The 13,387-nt window shown below is 53.8% G+C and overlaps 2 gene segments (V, D, J or C); both read right to left on the bottom strand.

The window, feature by feature from the left end:
• Positions 1–1,487: 1,487 nt before the first annotated feature.
• The window catches only part of LOC123951612, a 366,823-nt gene continuing 354,923 nt past the window's right edge, over positions 1,488–13,387 (bottom strand). The window contains 5 exon segments of the C gene segment in view: positions 1,488–1,722; positions 2,001–2,107; positions 2,257–2,274; positions 2,782–3,171; positions 6,713–6,759. Of these exon segments, the coding sequence occupies positions 1,702–1,722; positions 2,001–2,107; positions 2,257–2,274; positions 2,782–3,171; positions 6,713–6,759 (583 nt within the window).
• LOC123951625 overlaps positions 10,158–13,387 on the bottom strand; it is a 54,244-nt gene continuing 51,014 nt past the window's right edge. Inside the window, 4 exon segments of the C gene segment in view lie at positions 10,158–10,422; positions 10,736–10,842; positions 10,992–11,009; positions 11,498–11,887. Of these exon segments, the coding sequence occupies positions 10,402–10,422; positions 10,736–10,842; positions 10,992–11,009; positions 11,498–11,887 (536 nt within the window).

Below are 13,387 nucleotides of genomic sequence, written 5' to 3' on the forward strand. Positions count from 1 at the left end.
CCAGGATGAAATCCTTCTGAATTCAGGATATGTCCTAAATCCAATGACTCCCATCTCGATAAGAAAAAATAAGGGAGAAATCCAGGCACAGGAACATGGGAAGGTGATGTGGAGACAGGCATAAGGTCGGAGGGATGCCGCCACAGCCAAGGACTGCCAAGATGCCAGAGGTAGGGAGAAACAGAGAAGATTCTCCCCTAGAGCTGTTGAAGGGAGTGTGTTCCTATGGGCACCTTGAATTTGCACTTGTGGCTTCCGGAACTAGGAGAGAATAAATATCTACCGCTTTAAACCATCAAGTTTGTGATCCTTTGTTACTGCACTGCTAAGAAACAAACACGCCCTTTGGTCTGTTCCTGGGGTCCTGCGCTGGAAATGGGGGGAGGCTACTCCTTGGTCACCCGGTGACAGTCACACCATTCTGGCCATGACTTGGAACAAACTTCCTGGATTTCCATCTTCAAGAGAACGTGCCACGTGTCCCTGCTTACCGGTCATTCGATCTATGAACCGTGACTTCTTCACCCGTGGAGGAGGGAGGACACCTGTGTCCAGGGACAAGCTGGGGATGAATGGGGACAACACTGATACCAATGCCCAGCCCCAAACTGGGAACAAATCAGGCCACCAATAAGGGACTCCTCCTTCCCCGTCCCTCCTTGGCTGTCAAACTTCTTTCTCCCCCCTAACTCCCTGCCTAAACGAACCTATCTCTGGCCTCTCTCACTGGTCTGTGGGTCTGTATATTCTTTCCCCTGATTGCATCCCGTCTCCACCCCGTCTCCCCCAGGGCAGGGTTCTACTGCAGTGAATGTGACTGGATTGGAGAGTTTACCCCAGTAAGGTAACAGTCACTGCCCCCGGCAGGTGTGCCTGACACGCTGCATTTGGGGTGGCCTGCTCTCTACCCCATCAAGGGAAGGGTTGCTCAGGTACAACACCTCAGCGCCTTCCCCATGCCTCCCCCAGGGCCTGAAGGGATGCCCCCCCTTCTGTGAAACCTCACTGGGCTTCACATATCCGTAGCTCCAACTCTGTGCCTTCTTTAGGATTCTAACCTAGGGATGCAGAATAGAGCTGTATCTTCTGCCGAAATCTCAAAACACGATGAGATGGGGGCATTCAGAACAGACACAGATAAAACCCAAACGTGTGACAAATGAAACTTGAGTCTGGAATTGAAAAATGACCAAGCGTTCAACCCAGAGGCTGCCTTGTCCTGGGCCCTGTCCTGAGGTGGGGTTAGGGCTCGCCTCTGCCCACCCTTACATGGGCGTGTCCCCTGCTCCTTGCCCTTTGGACCAACCCTACACTCTAGGAGCCCAGAATGGCTGGGTATGGACCGGGGAGCCCATCCTCGGTCAGGATGAACAGGAGCCAGAAGCCTTGCTTAGAAAGAAGAGTCAGTCCCTCCGTATGTAGCAGGGGTGGGGTCTTCCTTAAATCTTTAAAGGACAGAATTTCATAGACACCCTGGAGACACAACATGGCCTGGCAGGACACTTTTATTGTTTTAGTCTATTTCTGTTTCAGGGTTGAGGAGCTCAGTCTGCAGGAAAGCAGAGAGAAGGGACAGATATCCCAGCAGGAAGGAGATAAGAGGTGGAGAGAGAATAACTTCTAGAAATGCAGACTGGAGCACGTTAGAGAGAATCTCGGGGAGGATGATGAGCAATTCAGGATGCATTTTCAGAGCTGGTCTCAGGAACCCTTTCTCTTGACCTGAGGAAGAAAGGGCATGATTAAATTCCCAAGGGCCATGAACAGCAGGAGGGGTTCAGGGAGCCTGACTCTTGAGCTGATTTTGGTACAGCTGGTTGACTCTCCCCATTGTCTGGTGCAGCATCCCGTAACAATCCCCATACTTTCTCTCCAGTCTGGTAGTCCCACTGTAATTTCCTTGAGATATAGGATAAATCAGGGCTGAGTCAGCTCTGAGATCCCCTCACGTTCCATGTGTGATGTTCAACCTGCCTGCCCCATCCTGCCCGCCTCCTTACCTTGGCCATCAGCACCAGGGCACTGACCAGCACAGCGTACAGGGTGGCCTTCCCCAGCAGGATCTCATAGAGGATGGTGGCAGACAGGATGCCCCGCTGATAGGACACTGCGGGCAGGAAAGGAGAGCACACAGGGACCTGTGAGCACGTGTCTCTGGCCTCTCCACTCCCACCCCAGGGTCCATGGTTCTCCGTGTTTGGCTTCCGGGACAAAACCATGGGAGACGCAGAGCAAGCAGAGGAGACGGTCACTTACCCGAAGTGAAGCCACAGTCTGAAAGAGAGAAGGGGGAGGGAGTGGGTGAGAGACCCCATCTTCTAAAGCAGACGGAAAGCTGCCAAGTTAGGTGCACCTGAAGCGAATGCAAAACTATTTGGAAGCTGTGCTGCCACTAAGAACCAGCCAAACACAAATGCTAACGCAGTAAGTCAGCCTTCTGGTCAGCACGGACCCCAGGCTCCGACTGGGCTTCTCACAGACGCCTAGGCTGTCTTTCTGGTGCTGTGCCCATGGACCCATGCCATCCTGGAACTCTGTGGAACGTGGTGGCACAGAGGGACTGGGGGCACCCCCCTCTGTGCTGAGCCACACAGGCTCAGATGGTGAAGGGAGCCCAGCTGCAGGGCTCTGCGGGGCTGAGGATCTGGGAGAGGAATTAGCCCCGAGGTGCCCATTCACCCTCATGCTGGGCTTTAGTCTTCCCGCCCTGTCCTGTGTCTGCCTGGGCACCCCCTTTCTGTGCTCAGCTGACTCCCTGCCCAGCCCCCCAGACCCGCTCACCTGCTCTGCCCCAGGCCTCGGCACTGATGTTCTGGGTGACGGGTTTGGCCCGACTGGTGTTCTGCCACTCGTCATCGTCCCCGAGCCCGTGGAACTGGACTTGGCAGCGAAAGTGGTTGCGAGGGTTGTGCCAGAAGGCAGAGGACACCCTCAGCCGGCTGCTCAGACAGTAGCTGGAGTCATTCTCATCCGGCCGCTCCTTGTAGGGCTGAGGGTCTGTGCTGACCCCATTGTGGACCTCCTTCCCATTCACCCACCAGCTCAGCTCCACGTGGTCGGGGTAGAAGCCTGTGGCCAGGCACACGAGTGTGGCCTTCTGGGTTCGGGAGGTTTCTGCTTCCGATGGTTCAAACACTGTGACTGTGGGAGGTTTGACCTTTTCCACATTCTCTGCAAGGGAAAAGGATTTGGGACCAGGACTGCTCTGACAGCTGTCTGGGGTTGGGACAGTGACAGAAATAAAGAAAGATAGAGAGAGCTGGAAATGGAGTCATCCTAAAGCAAAATTATATAGTAGGAGGTCCTGTGTGTTTGGGCATCACTGTCCCCATTCCTCTCTAATTTTTCTTCTGTCCTGCCTGTTCTTTGTCCTCACCCTATAGACATTCTGAGTAATGTCCCCTCATTGATGATATTTGATGTCTTTTCCATCAGTAAGCGCTTACCTGTCTATGTTTCACCCTATGATGCAGTAGTTATTAAGTGGCGTGAGCACAGGATTGGAATCAGAATGGTAGGATCCAAATCTTAAAACTGACTTTGCCCATGAACGTGACTTTGGGACAGTGTCTTAATTTCTCTGCCTCATTTTTCCTGCTTGTGAAGGGAAAATCTTGACTCTGACTTTCCAGAGGGGCCGTGGACATTAAGTGACATAAGCTTTCAGACAGCCCCTGTCCTCAGCCTGGGAACTGCTTAGAAATGAAAGAGGCTGAGGAGTAAAGGGGATCTGGGGACCAGGGGGTCATCCGATGGCTGGGGACTCTCCCCAGATGACAATCTACAGATGGCATATTGTTGGGGACTCAGGTGAGGGTACCCTGTTGTTTTATGGTGTGCTCATGAGATCTTCTGACTTTCTTTTGTGGGGATGAGGCCATCCCTACCCATTCCTCTACATCCTGAGGCTCCTCAGCCCCGAGAGCAATCTCTCCTTAGGTCAAGTTCAGGGATTCGTCAACTTTCTTTGCGCCCGTGCTTCCAAATGTTGTACTTTTTTCTACCAGTCAGCTTCCTAAATAAGCATCTGAGATCATCAGAGTGCCGTCCTGCTAGCAGCTGCCCTGATCCAATTTTTGTCCGAGGCCTCTCCTCTGCAGAGTCTTGGGTGAAGGCCCAGACCACCCTCTCATTTGGCTGGCTCACTTCTTCTGGGTCTGCTCTCCACTCATTTTATCCTTCTCCTTTGCTTTCCACTGATTTTTTTGGGTTCATTTCTTAGCAATTCTGTTAAGATGAAATATCTTCTTATGAGAATCTAATTTAGCCTGGAAGATGGAGAAAATGTCCTTCTAACGGACACGTCGTGTTTCTCTGGATGGGACCTACTTCCAGGGGCAGCTGCATGAGTGTGTGACCCATGGACAGGACCCCATGCTCACAAAGACCCCACCCTTGGCTTAAGGGCCACTGTCACCATCTTGAAATCCTAACTAATTCTGAACAAGAGCCTGGCATTTTCATTTTGAGCTGATCGGGCTTCCCAACCTGTCCGCTTCCCCTCCCTGCAACTCCTACTTGCTAACCCCTAGGATGTCTCCAGGTCTTTGCTTTACCAGAGGCGGTAACATGCTAATAGCCGCACGGCCCAGCTCCCCCAGTCTCTCTGCTCAGCCTGGTGTCTTCACTCTTGTCTCAAAGAACCTGGCTCTGAAGTCGTAGCCGCTCTCCCGGGGCACTACGGAGTGCACTCCTCTGACCCCCACCCAGTTAACCAAGTCCTTTGAGTCATGGGTGATGCTCCCCACGACGTTTACGAATGCAATGGGCAGGACAAACAGGACGCTCTGAAGCCGTTGTCTACACAGCTCTGTGCCAGGGCAGGGTTAGGTTATCCTTCCTTGTTTGTGAGTCCCTGTGGGGTGTGGGCGAGCTTTTCTATGTGGGCGTAAGTGTATATACTAGGGAGCTTCTGTTTGTATATGCTGTTTGTGGGTTGGACGGGTCTCGGGCAGAATTGTGAAGTTTTTCTCTCATGTTCCCAATCTACCACGCGCGCCTACTCAGCCCTCCCCTCCGTGACCCACGTTCCAAATCTTGTCCCTCCTTAGGCACTGGTCTCACCCTCTCCCTTCGCTCCCCAGTGACCACCTAGGGGAAGGGTGGAGAAAAGAAGGGCCGAATTATAACAATACACCTCCCCTGGATACTGTACGTGTAGGGTCTCCTGTTAGTCACCCTCACAGCAATGGTAAGTGGTGGGTATTGCTGATGACCTTGTGTAGTGGAGGGGACCGAACTTCCCACAGATTCATTTGCCTAAGGTCATCTGATCATCAGCAACTCAGGGATTGGGATGGGGTTTATCTGGCTCCAAAGTCTGGTCTTTTCCCCACCCCCTGCTCATTAAGGGAATCTGGCATTTCCTCTAGACAAAGTTTAGCTGAGCCCCATCGGATCCCGCGTAATGACACTCTAACAACAAATGGGGCTTGTTGTCGTCAAAGAATCCAGGTTAATGTACCAGTATCATGAGTTTCTACCCCTCTCTGGCCTCAACATTCTTGTCACCAGGTGATGTTTGAGGCTCCTTTCCAAATCTAGGAGCTTAGGCTCATCCTGAGAATTTTGCTCACCTCACAAACAAAATATCTGCATTTTAATATATGTTTGCAACAACTGAACCTCCTCCACCACCGGGCTGTTGAGGCTGAAATACTTAGTGTGAGGTCCCAGGTTTCAGGCTGGGGGGCAGAGGGAGACAGGGGGTGGGGATGCATCCCAGCGGCAGAGGGTCCAGTCCAGTCTGCGGCGGGCAGGAATGGGTGCTGTAGACACCCCTCAGCGGGCTCTCCGGCTTAGGAGAGAAAGGCAGGGGTTTTCAATATGATTTTAAATGCTAAGCAGTAAATCAACGAACCCTTCCTGTTTTGACTCTTCTCTCCACGGATTCACATTGATCTGTTTTCTCTGGCCTCTCTTGTTCCTCGTTCCTTTTCTCCTCTGTTCAACGGCGTCCATTCCATCTACCTCTCCCAGGAGCCGGCTGGGCTCGGTGCCCGCCCGTCCCATGCTTATCCCTGCTTTTCTCCTGTCCCTCACACTCGGTCGGTACCCCTTCTCAGCAGCTGCACCCCTCCTATGTCCCCTCCCCAGCCTCAGTTTTCCCTTCTCAGTCCGGGTCCCCCGTCCAGCGGCTCTGAGTCCTCGTCAATGCTCTAGTCCCCCATGCACTCGGCCCCTAAGTACCTCAGGAGCAGGAAAAGAGCCCCACAGCCCCCTGACCCTCCACCCTTGTGCCGGGCCTGGGAGGACCCTGTCCCCGCCCCCTCGCAGAGCTGACCCCGCGGACCCCAGACTGCGCGTCCCAGCCCGGCCCACCCTCACTACCTCCCGGGTCCGAGGGGCCGCGGCGCGCACGGGGGGAGACGCCCAAATCTCACCGATGACCGTGAGCCTGGTGCCGGAGCCGAAATACTGCTCATAGGAACACGGAGGCCCAGACCCGCACGCAAACCCCCGCAGCGCCCCAGCCGCTTCCCGCTCCCGCTCGCAGCCCGGCCCCAGCGCCGGGTGCCCACCCAGGGCCGGGCCAGGAAGGGCCCTGGGGTCGCCGCCTTCCCTTCCGACCCCGCAGCCCTCGTGGCGGGTCCCGCGCCCACTCACCCAGGACGGTCAACCGGCTGCCGGCCCCGAAGGACAGGGCAGAGGCTGCAAAGCAAGGCTCCGACCCCGTCTCCAAGACCCCGGCCGCGCCGCGCGCCGCGCTCACCTAGAACCGTCAGCCGGGTCCCCGCGCCGAAGTACTGGGTATTTTGGCTCACAGCCCCCTGGCTCAGCACAAAAACAGGCCCGCCATCCCCTGCCCCACCGCCCGCCCCGCCGCCCCCAGCCCCTCTCGCTTACCTAGCACCGTCAGCCGGGTGCCCCTGCCGAAATACTGAGTTTCTCCACTCACGGCCCGGAGCCCCAGCACAAAAATCCGGCGCTGCCCTCTCCCGCCGGCCCAGCTCCCTCAAAGAACCGGGAGTCACGGCCCAGGCGCTGAGCCCCGCCTCTGAGTACAGCCCCAGACGGAGCCGGGCAGCTGCCCACCTGTCTCCATCCCATCCCGCAGAGCGCTTGCCCCCCAGCTAACCTCCTTACCCAGAACCGTCACCTTGGAACCGGCCCCAAAGTACAGCTGTCCTGTGTTTGCACAGCTCTGGGGACCCAGGCACAAACCCGCCTTCCAGGACTAGGGATCCAGAAGGGGCCAGCACCCACTCCTTTAGGGTCAGGGTCCTGAGGGTGGTCCAGGCTGAGCACCCCACCCGCTTTCCCACCGGGAGAGGCTTTCTTACCTAGTACCGTAAGCCGGGTCCCTGGCCCAAAGTGCTGCTCCTCATATAAGCACAGTGGTCAGGGGCTGCCAAGAATTTCTGCTCCTTCCTGCTTCCCTTGGCACAAGCTGGGGGTACCCTTGTCCTTCTCCTTCCTGGGCTTCTCTCCTCCCACCTCCAGAGCTAGCTGGACATAGTCATCTAGAATCTACAGGAGGTCATCTCCAGTTTGCAGCAACTTGGCTTGGGGACAGTACAGTGGAGGTGAAAATGAACTGAGCTTGGAGCTGCGGGTTGGGGCTGGAGTTGGGACGAGTTCCAGGAAGGACCCTGGAGGACCTGCAACGTTTCTGGCCTTCCTTCCTTCATCTGAAAAAGGGGGTACTATGTTTTGCGCAGTGTTGTTGTGAGTTCTTAATAAATAACGCACATGTAAGTACTTTTGTCAAGGGCAGGTTTTTATGAAAAGTGCTGGATGATGACCTTGATTCGATATGTGGGCTCTTCCCGTTCCTGGGAAGCTGTCTGGAGCTGGGAGATGCAGAGGTGTTCACCCAGTCCAGGTCCCTGCAAGAGCACATCAGGGACCAGCTCTAGAGATACCTCCTAGCCACTCCCCATCCAGGAGCTGCGTTCCCAGGGCAAGATGGAGGTATTTTCTGAGGCAGAGCTTTTTGTAAAAGCACCCCCTCTACCCGAGTCATCGTGCCCCCCCCAGCTCCCACAATGTTACAGCAGGATACAAAAATGTTTCTTTCCTTCTGGTCCCCTCCCCCCAGCCACTGGGTAGAGACAGGAAGTGCAGGTGACAGAGGTTTGACTGAGTGGGGCTGGGAGCCAACTCCGAGTATGTTTCAAGTGGGGAGGGGCTGGGGAAGGTCCTGGTGCTGGTGGAGGGAGGGGAGGGGCAGAGAGGCCCTATGGCAGAACATCCACCACTGTGAGGAGACCCTCTGTGTCACCAGGTCTCCCCTCTGGGACTCACCGTGGCCATCTGCACAGAATGGTATTTATAGTGACGTGGGGCGGGAGGAGCGAGGGGTGGACTCCAAAAAGCAGGTGACGGCAGCTTGTGGCATGGGGACAAGCAAACTCTGTAATTCCCCACTGCTCCCCGAACAGAGTCCAAGCTCCTTATGCTTCACGTATCCCACACACTGCATGAACAACTCCTGTGTGCCCGGCCCCATGCTGGTGGCAAGGACCTGAGTTCACATCCGAGGCGCGCGCACCAGCCTGCCTAACGTCTCCTCCCTCCTACGCTGAACCTCGTCCCATCCCCTCCTTGGCTAAGCACCCTCAAGTACCTGACCCTGTGGCTTCAGCTCTGGTTCATGTCTCTGACTGTCACGACCACCCTCCCACAGGGCTGATTAGACCAATTCTTTCTGTGAAGAGTTTGCCACATTCTCAGACACTTCCCTGATGATCCCAGTAGGAAATTGAGAGCTAGCCTCTGACTGCGTTTCAGACAGCTCACATTTCTATCAGAAAGTGCCACTTTGTATTTTAGCTGTTCCTATTCATGAATGATCCCCTCCAGAACAGGTAGGCTCCCTGGGGACTGTGACTTGGATCTCTTTATTTTCTTGAAGGTGAATAGCAGGACATTGCAATGATGTGTGCTTGAGCGGGTTAGTGCACAGGCACATGTATGTAAATATATGTACACGTACATGTGTGTTATAGAAGTGTGCACACACATGTGAATGCCTCATGCATTGCAATGGAGAGAGAAAATCATGTGTTCCAGTCCCGTGAGTGAGAGAGTAGATGGCTAATTCAGGCAAAGAAGCGCCTGAGAAGGCTTCTTACAGGGGATGATGTTGGGGCTACATCTTCAAAAGTAAGTAGGAGTTGGAGTACTACTATGTGCCTCCAGGTGATGGAGTCCAAAATAGCCTGGAAGCAGGTGGCTCCAGGATGCAGGGTGAGAGGAGTGGGGTATGCATGGAGCGAGGTAACAGAGGACCACTGCCTAGATGCTATCCGCAGGACTGTGCCCCGCATCACCACGGTGACCATGAGACAACAAAGAGCTCTTAGAGGATTCCTCGAAATAGCAATAGGGCTGACTCTTGGGTTTGGGGACCTTTATTTTCTATCCTTCCAGGAATCATCAGGGCACATTTTTACACCCATGTAATTCACTAGAGAGAAACTTATCAACAGATTTGTAACGTAAACCGGAAGACACATGTGCTACTTGAGAATCCTACTCCAAGTCAGTGCCTTCTCTTCTTGGCCGGGGAGCCTGCTTGGTGACAAGAGAAGACCGTAGTGTACTCAGGGAGACAGCTGAAGGGAACATGGGTGATAGGTATGAAGGCAAGCTTCTCAGCCACGGGTAAGTGACCAGTTGTTGGGAGATACACCTGTGGAGATAGACTCTTCCTTAGAGCTCTTTGGTCCAGGTAGGACAGGAAATTTTTTTAGAAAATGTCACCATTTTTCTGGGATGTTTTTGAGTAAGCCTCCTCAAACCCATCACACCCATTTACTTTTACTCAAGTTCTCCTGACAGGGAGGAGCAGGGCAGCCCCAGACTCAGTCCCTCAGCCCCGGTACTGGAGGGACCTGCTCTTTCCTTGAATACCTCCTGTTTCTTTCCTTTTTTGTTTTTTGGTTTTCTAAGATTTTTATTTATTTATTTGACAGAAAGACACAGCGAGAGAGGGAATACAAGCAGGGGCAGTGTGAGAGGGAGAAGTAGGCTCCTGCTGAGCAGGGAGCCCGATCTAGTCCCAGGACCCCAGGATCATGATTGAGCTGAAGGCAGATGCTTAACGACTGAGACACCCAGGTGCCCAATACCTCTTATTTCTATCTTGACTGGAGTCACGTGGGAAGTCGGAGATGGGAAAAAGAGATATCCAGACACTCATAAGGCGGAGCCAAACCAGAACACGTCATTTTTATTGATTCAGTCAACAGTCAATTTAGTCACACTAGGAGTCCCCCTGGGTTAGGGAGATTTGGGTCATCAGCATCCAGGTGTTCAGAAACATAGTAGGTAGCTACTGGGGTGAGCAGAGAGATGAAAACAGCTCTTGAGAAGCACTGGCTAGAAGTAGAAAAAGGAGAATCCATGTTGGGGAATAGCAAGCTGGAAGCTCCCGCCTCTGCCTCTGAGGTAGTTTCAGGAACCCTTTCTCTTGACCTGAAGGAGAGAAGGTTTCAGGGGTGACCAGGAGTGATGGGAATTGAGAGGAAGTAGGATGGTCTGCTGGCAGGGTGAATGGTAGTGCTCTTTCCAACGTCCATTGGGTTTTCAGGTGACCTCAGCTTCTCCTTCTCTGCCTGGTTCTCCCACTGTGATCCCGGAGGTACAATACATCTTCCGAGGCATGTGGGTGGACATCTGCCTTCTCCTGCCCGCCACTGGCCGCCTGCGGGGTCTCTGACGACTCACAGCTCTGAGTTGCTGTGTTTCAAGTGTTACCTCCAGAGCCCCTTCCTGCCCGCCTCCTTACCTTGGCCATCAGCACCAGGGCACTGACCAGCACAGCGTACAGGGTGGCCTTCCCCAGCAGGATCTCATAGAGGATGGTGGCAGACAGGATGCCCCGCTGATAGGACACTGCGGGCAGGAAAGGAGAGCACACAGGGACCTGTGAGCACGTGTCTCTGGCCTCTCCACTCCCACCCCAGGGTCCATGGTTCTCCGTGTTTGGCTTCCGGGACAAAACCATGGGAGACGCAGAGCAAGCAGAGGAGACGGTCACTTACCCGAAGTGAAGCCACAGTCTGAAAGAGAGAAGGGGGAGGGAGTGGGTGAGAGACCCCATCTTCTAAAGCAGACGGAAAGCTGCCAAGTTAGGTGCACCTGAAGCGAATGCAAAACTATTTGGAAGCTGTGCTGCCACTAAGAACCAGCCAAACACAAATGCTAACGCAGTAAGTCAGCCTTCTGGTCAGCACGGACCCCAGGCTCCGACTGGGCTTCTCACAGACGCCTAGGCTGTCTTTCTGGTGCTGTGCCCGTGGACCCATGCCATCCTGGAACTCTGTGGAACGTGGTGGCACAGAGGGACTGGGGGCACCCCCCTCTGTGCTGAGCCACACAGGCTCAGATGGTGAAGGGGGCCCAGCTGCAGGGCTCTGCGGGGCTGAGGATCTGGGAGAGGAATTAGCCCCGAGGTGCCCATTCACCCTCATGCCCTGTCCTGTGTCTGCCTGGGCACCCCCTTTCTGTGCTCAGCTGACTCCCTGCCCAGCCCCCCAGACCCGCTCACCTGCTCTGCCCCAGGCCTCGGCACTGATGTTCTGGGTGACGGGTTTGGCCCGACTGGTGTTCTGCCACTCGTCATCGTCCCCGAGCCCGTGGAACTGGACTTGGCAGCGAAAGTGGTTGCGAGGGTTGTGCCAGAAGGCAGAGGACACCCTCAGCCGGCTGCTCAGACAGTAGCTGGAGTCATTCTCATCCGGCCGCTCCTTGTAGGGCTGAGGGTCCGTGCTGACCCCATTGTGGACCTCCTTCCCATTCACCCACCAGCTCAGCTCCACGTGGTCGGGGTAGAAGCCGGTGGCCAGGCACACGAGTGTGGCCTTCTGGGTTCGGGAGGTCTCTGCTTCCGATGGTTCAAACACTGTGACCGTGGGAGGTTTGACCTTTTCCACATTCTCTGCAAGGGAAAAGGATTTGGGACCAGGACTGCTCTGACAGCTGTCTGGGGTTGGGACAGTGACAGAAATAAAGAAAGATAGAGAGAGCTGGAAATGGAGTCATCCTAAAGCAAAATTATATAGTAGGAGATCCTGTGTGTTTGGGCATCACTGTCTTGTTCTGTTCTCACTCAGCTTTGCCAGTCCTCCCGGTCACCCCATGGATGCACACTGCCGTCTGTCTCTTCCATCCCCTAAGGTTGCAGTGTGTCCTGATTTCCTTGGCTTTCTTGACAGAGTCTCTTTCTCAAGGCCTTGTTCCATATCTATCATGAGAGTCTATCTATTTCTCTTCCTCGTTCAAAGCCCTCTTCGGTGCGTGACTATCGGTTCTTCCTATGGTACAGCTGAACGAGTTTGGGATTTGAGGCTGATGATTCTCTCCAGCAGCACGATCCCAGGAACCAAGTCAACTTTTTCTGATTATCACTTCCCTTTTGTACAAAGTGTCTGCGTGTCTGTTCTTGTGATAGCCCGTAGGAGAACTAGTTTTTGCTGCCTGGAGGATACACTGTCCGTTGTATCTGACTATACTTTTTTCTAAATGCTTTTCCTGGCTCACTTTTTCCTCTTTTCTTTCCCGTGTGTGTGTGTGTATGTGTAAGTTAAATACGTAACCTGCTCTGAGGAGCCTAGAATCCTCTGGGCATAATGTATCCGATGTTTCACCTTTATTCCATTTACACTGGAGCACACGGGGTGTGCGGTAGCTTGCCCAGGGTGGCTGTAATCCCATAAAAGATACTGTCCATGGGTCCAACCCTTTTATCCTTCCAGTGTCCAGCAAGCCTCCCTGCCAGCTTTGGAAATCCTAGTTCAGGCCATATTTGCTGAGTATGAACGAATTTCAAAGTCGAAGGGCCACGTTGTCAGAGAGTTCATGTTGCAAAGCCCTGGGCCCTTTTCATGCCTGACATGGGGGAGAATTTCTGGAGTTGTTGGAAAGCAGGGCCCCATGAGAAGACACAGAGGGAGGAGAGAAAGCACATCTCTTTCCCATGTTCCCATCTTTTTGCCAGAATGGACTGTGCCCTCTATTCGGCTCCATACTGACCAGAGGAATGGCTTTTTGGAGCAGAAGTATGGGAAATCCAGATATCTTCACTTTAACCACATTTTGGGAAGTGTTTCGAATGAGAAGATTGAGACGCAGTTTTGGAGAAAGGCCAAAGGCTGGGACAGGACTGATAAACAACACGAATGGAAAGGATGGCCCCAATAAGCCGAGCCTTTTACAAAGATTTCCGTAAAAGTTAGCCCCTAACAATTTAACACCCTAAGGGACTGGCGCTATTATCCCCATTTTCTACATCTCAGAGATTCTGAGATTTCCACTTTCCAATTGCTCGAGCATCCCCCAGCCTGTCCCATGAGCCCCAAGTTTCTGGGCATTATGAACCTCAGTAATTTGTATTTTCTAATTGTTATCACATTCGCTGGCATGAGCCTCCATCTGCAGG

The sequence above is a fragment of the Meles meles genome, chromosome 10 (genome assembly GCF_922984935.1).
Source record: "Meles meles chromosome 10, mMelMel3.1 paternal haplotype, whole genome shotgun sequence".
Lineage (NCBI taxonomy): Eukaryota > Metazoa > Chordata > Mammalia > Carnivora > Mustelidae > Meles > Meles meles.